A 5,283-nucleotide genomic window follows, 5' to 3' on the forward strand; every position below is an offset into this window, starting at 1 on the left:
GTTCCGCTTCACGTTCATTCTCCTGCTACGAATCTACGACTTTGCGCTTTCGCAGCTCACTCTCATTTTGAGCACTGACACTCCCTTCAGTCTTTGAAGCCCCAACAATAACAATACCCGCCGAACAATACTGCTCAGCTTGATTACCAAGGACTTCGTTCTCTTCTCAAGCGACCCCCCTGTCGTCATATCATTCTTCGGAGCCTGAAAAGCTGTAGCTTGCTTCGCTTGGAATTAATTTAAAACTTTTTTGGAGACTTTTTGGATATCAAACCCATCAAGATGCTCGCCTCTGTCTTCGTCATGGCCGTCGGCGTCACGTCCGCCGTGGCTTCTTACACCACTGCTCAGACCAGCACTAGCACCTCGACTCTTACCGCAACTGTGACCATTACTCAGTGCAACCCCACAAACACGGCCTGCCCTCTGTACACCCCGTCGTCCACCAGCTCTTCCGTCTACGTCACCCCATCCTCGGCACCGCCCACCTCATCCTCGGCGCCGCCTGAGACGTCATCTTCAACCGTCGCCCCGTCCACTTGGTATCCCACTTACAACACCTCTTCGTCTGCTTTCCCAACGGCATACTACAACACTTCAACTACCGCCTCTGCTACTTTGAGCACCTCCTTCGAGACAACAGCAACCTCTGCTGCTGCTACCACCGCTAGCGCCACCACCGTGGTCACCGGCGCAGCTGGTATTGTTGGTTACTCTTCGGGTCTCCTGATGGGTGTTCTGGGTGCAGCCGTCGCTATGTTGGCATAGGCGCGCTGAATAATCTGGCAATGCGCATGGAGCAAACGGGTTGGACACATCGCGACAAAGTCTGGACTCAAATGGGAAACGACGAGTCTAGCAAATGATACCCAAGTTCGTCGACCTCGGTGGCTTCGTGTCCTCGTTGATATCAAATGGGGGAAGATGGCACTGTCGATCCACTTCAGGTTTAATTTATATTTATTTTTTGTACTTCGCTTCTCATCGGCGTAGTTCGTCGGGGAAGGATGTTTGGGGGTTTTACTCATGGCCTGGATACCTTTTGCACTTTTTCTTGTCCATAATGATAGAGCGGTGGCTGCCACCCGGTATCCGAGGTGGTAGGTAGGAGTTTAGCGATTTTGTCGCATATTCTAGAAGTGGATCGTGTCGACAATCAAAGGTACAACCTACGACTATCTTGTCAAAATGCTGGCATCTTGAATACGTGATCTCATGAAGTATGAATATTTGGACTTAGACTAGTAGAGCACTGTAGGTTGCCCTGCGGTAAACTTATATGAGCCTAGCTTGTATGCATCGTCCACTGCAGATTCATAGGGCCTTGCATGTGGGTATTCCATGAGAATCGCTGCATATATGAGCTGGCGACTAAATGAGAGTAGTCTAGACCGCAGCGTCCTGATCTAGAAGCTCAAGGTTGTCGTAGCATACTTGCACCGTGATTGGATGAGTCTATTTCCGAAGCTGCCAACCTAGTGCAGAAGCGCGATGGTTCCCCTAAAACCCAATTGCCCAATCGCACTTCACTCCAAACTCCAACTTCCAGTGTTCGCATTGACTTCTACCAATCTCGCCAACTGGGAAGAAACGGGAAACCGGAGCTGAGCGACAAGGATTCTGTCTTGTTTGTGGCCGTCTGCCACGGCTCTCTTCTTTCCAACATGAACATGACATGAGAGCAACGTCGCGGTTGGTCCGCACTCTACTCCCGTGCTCTCTCTCCACTGCAAACATCCCAGTCGTTCCAGAGAGTAACATATCTGTATGAACTGAAACCCGGTGTCTCTCGCGTCACACTTTGAGACTGGCGCACGGTGGAGATGTTCGTCGGTTGTCGTACTCGTTTTCTATTTTGGTGACCGGGTTATATCATTACTGTCCTCCACTAATAAATACAACCAACAGCCCAGATCGAGATACCAAGGCTACATCCGTCCCATCCATCACAAAGCACCATCGCATACCTCACCGTTTTCCTTTGCAGATCCCGCAATGGATCTCCGAGGTTCACCATTGCGCTGCGTCCTATGACACCCGTCATAAAGCACCTTTGCCTGTCTTGCTACTGTCGACCGCATCCCGCAATGCGCTTCAACTTTGATCCTAACACCCCCTTTGCCTGCATGTCGCACACACGGCTTGTCCTGGCTCCGTGACAAATAAGGGACAGTTGCAACCCGGTTTATTATGGTGTTCGCATTGCCGGACGGAGAGTGAATGGATCGCCATTTCGGGCAGTTGCTCACTCGGTTCGTTGGATATCAGCGTTCGGCTGACCATGCTGGAAACACAGCCGTAGGATGGAGTCGAGTATGGCTGTGGGCTGCTCTCCAAAGTTCAGGATGCGAATCCTTGTACTCTCCGACGAGACACTACTGGCGTGTCAGACTGAGCTTTGGCGAGAAATCGTGGGTTTCTTCCGGCTGATTTGTGATGAGGGGTGCTTGTGTGTCCCCCCCGCTTCTGGCGTGTTCCTTTTCAACAGCTCGGGATCGTAAGCTATTCGGAGAGAAGTGCTGCGATCGGGATTGAGCTGTCATATTCTGACCAGCGTATTGCAGAAAACAAAACACTAACGACTGAGGGCAGGGTCTTGCAAATTCAAAAATGAGGACGAGAAAATTCTGCACCACAGAGGCAGCATGCGACTCTTTATAATGCGGTGCCACCAACTTGGAACCAAGGGTCACTTCCATCGCCGTTCCTCTCCACGCTCGATCCATGTCGGGAAGCTCAGACACAAGTGTCCATGGCATGTCCAACCCTGTCATGAAAACACCACCTCGCGCCGCCAGAGTACAGTGGCTGTATAGGCTGTGCTGTCTGATTTCCACGCTGCGATGCGATTGCCTGCCTCATGCTAGTCTCGCTCAGCCCAATTGTTTTTGTTCGCGTTACAGCACTGGTGATGTCTCAAGCTGGACCGCGTCGCGAGGCTACTGAGAGACACATTCGAGGCAGAAGGACCTCGGACTCTGAACCCTCGCATATAACATCCTAAGCTCTCACTCCTCCAGGAAGATAAGCATGTCGACCAGCGACAGTCCCGGCCGAGTTCGCTCGTATCCTGTCAATCCGAAAATATCGGTGCTGCTGCTATTACTACTGCACGGCATAAGAAAAACTTCGGTCACTACCCGCCGGATATTCCGCATCCACTCGGAAGGGAGCCTTGGATGATTACGCTATTACACTTGCAAGGATCCGAGGCACTAAAATGGCATGGCTTGCCGATTATGCCTGCAAAACATGCAAGCCACGTTGTGACCAGAACATGCGAAACCCCCACGAGAACCGGTGGCACTGACTCAACGCGCCGGGGGGGGGGGGGGGGGGGGGGTCCGTCATCGTAGAAAAAACCCGGTATGGAGTAGATTATTTTGTTTTTGTGTCTGGAGATACTCAAGCTATTTCCACTCTTCATCGAGATTCGGGTTCGTGTTGATTTCTAGCGAAGTTAATAGCCGTTGTTAGGGAGGCGACTCTACTTTGAAGAAAGGTCGCTCGAGTTTTCGCGTTCATCTCGAGCAATCAGATTATGCTACAGATATTCTCATGATTTCTCCGTTTAGCTACTGGCAGGTATAATAGTCTATTCATGAGACATATGCTTTTTTCCCTGCTGAACCTTCGCTCGTCCCTCGTCAATCTCCGAGCGTCTGGGTCCCTCCGCCGGGTAACTATTCCGCCTGATGTATGTAGAGGTTGGTGCGGACAAAGATTAGAGATGTTTTTGGTATACGCCGACTAAAATGACGTTGCGAGCAAGCAACCCGGCGTTCTGGGAAAATGGGACGTGGCAGAATTGGTATGATTCATGGCATGACTTTGGGAATTATCATTTGAAATAGTTTACGTGGTACTGGCATAGAACAGGCCATCCGTGATACTGCGAAGTGTATATCGAGACTGGGTGGTGAAATATGACGGAATGTGGATTGTGCCAATTTTACTTGTAAGCCATACTAGTTGGTACATCTACCACGCGCTATGTAAAGTTGCTCTTGTATATAGGTATTGAGTAGATAGTCGCCGTTGCACGAGACCAGAATTGTGAAATCGGTCAAGGACTTCAAGTGGTCATCGGGCTATCACCACCAGCCAGACTAAGCTGGAGTCAGCACAGGGCAAAATACCCATGAAGGGAATCAGTATGATATGTGTCGCGGCGGAACCAAACTTCATAATTCCAGCATGACCCCAAGGACTTCGCAAAGCTGGAAGGCATACGCCGAGATGATTACCGCTGCTTGTTTGGGAAAACGTCAGGTCATTAGCAAGTATGATACGAACTACTAAACCTGGCCCGAGTATAAGTTATTGAGACTCGGTTATGTAAGATCACTCTCTCCTACTTGTTGAACCGAATTTTGCTCCGTTGTACAATCCTGACGAGTAACTACCGCTCAGCATGCTGCGTCCGCATCAACCAGCAACGGAAAATCCAAACCTGGCGTCGAGCCGATAAATAAATATCAGAATAGTGATGCAAATTATCAACAAATCCTCTCATCCTACGTTTCTATAGCTTATCTGAATCCTATACTGCTACCAGACGATATCCCACCAATCAACGAGCCGCGAAAAATGCGTTACGGTGGATTGGGATGGGCTGATAAGGTCGATCTCGCCGGGAACAGGGATGACCCTTTCTCGCGTCACAAAGACGACAGGCCTAGGCGGGCAACGAGCGTCGCAAACTCTGGAACACTGCAATACTCTGCTCGAGGATGAGCAAAGGAGAGTATTGAGACAAGACGATGAGATCGAGGTCTAGGTTGCGACGCGGCTTTGTCATCATGATGCTCTGGGGGTTCGCGTGGATGGCGAAACTCTTGTTTTGGACTAGATGTACGGGGCCAATTGCTTGAAATCACGTCATTGAGCTTCGCGGTAGTTGGCATAGTGTAATACGTGCTTGAATATCTACTGCCAGGTGTGAGGAACGCTGGGCTCAAGGGGAACGCTCCTTCGTGCCCAGGCAGCTTCGACCCGAAAACCAATATGGTCAAGTTAGCTTTCTGCTCTGATAAGACATCGCATGTGTAGTAATCAAAGGTCAAAAGTAATATTTTCGTTATCGAATTGGCACAAGTACGTACTGACTTGTTGTATTTACCCCAGGTTATACGCCTTCTCTCGGTAATTTCTGGACTTTTCCTTTCTAGCTGCCGCCCTAGTATCTGAGAAGGAGGCGTGGACGCTTCACCCGATTACACAATCTGAGAAATACTCAAGCCTAGAAGGGACTCATCACCTGCTTGGTACGAAACACATCGA

The 5,283-nt window shown here is 50.0% G+C and overlaps 1 protein-coding gene across 1 annotated transcript; it reads left to right on the forward strand.

Annotated features, from left to right (window-relative positions):
- Positions 1-282: 282 nt before the first annotated feature.
- On the forward strand, positions 283-768 carry BCR38DRAFT_408235 (uncharacterized protein; the record flags this gene model as incomplete). Its single annotated transcript, XM_040858245.1, has 1 exon — positions 283-768. One exon carries the CDS (start codon positions 283-285, stop codon positions 766-768), a length of 486 nt encoding a protein of 161 aa, XP_040717245.1.
- Positions 769-5,283: the final 4,515 nt, after the last annotated feature.

Source organism: Pseudomassariella vexata (genome assembly GCF_002105095.1).
Source record: "Pseudomassariella vexata strain CBS 129021 chromosome Unknown BCR38scaffold_5, whole genome shotgun sequence".
NCBI classification, from domain to species: Eukaryota; Fungi; Ascomycota; class Sordariomycetes; order Amphisphaeriales; family Pseudomassariaceae; genus Pseudomassariella; species Pseudomassariella vexata.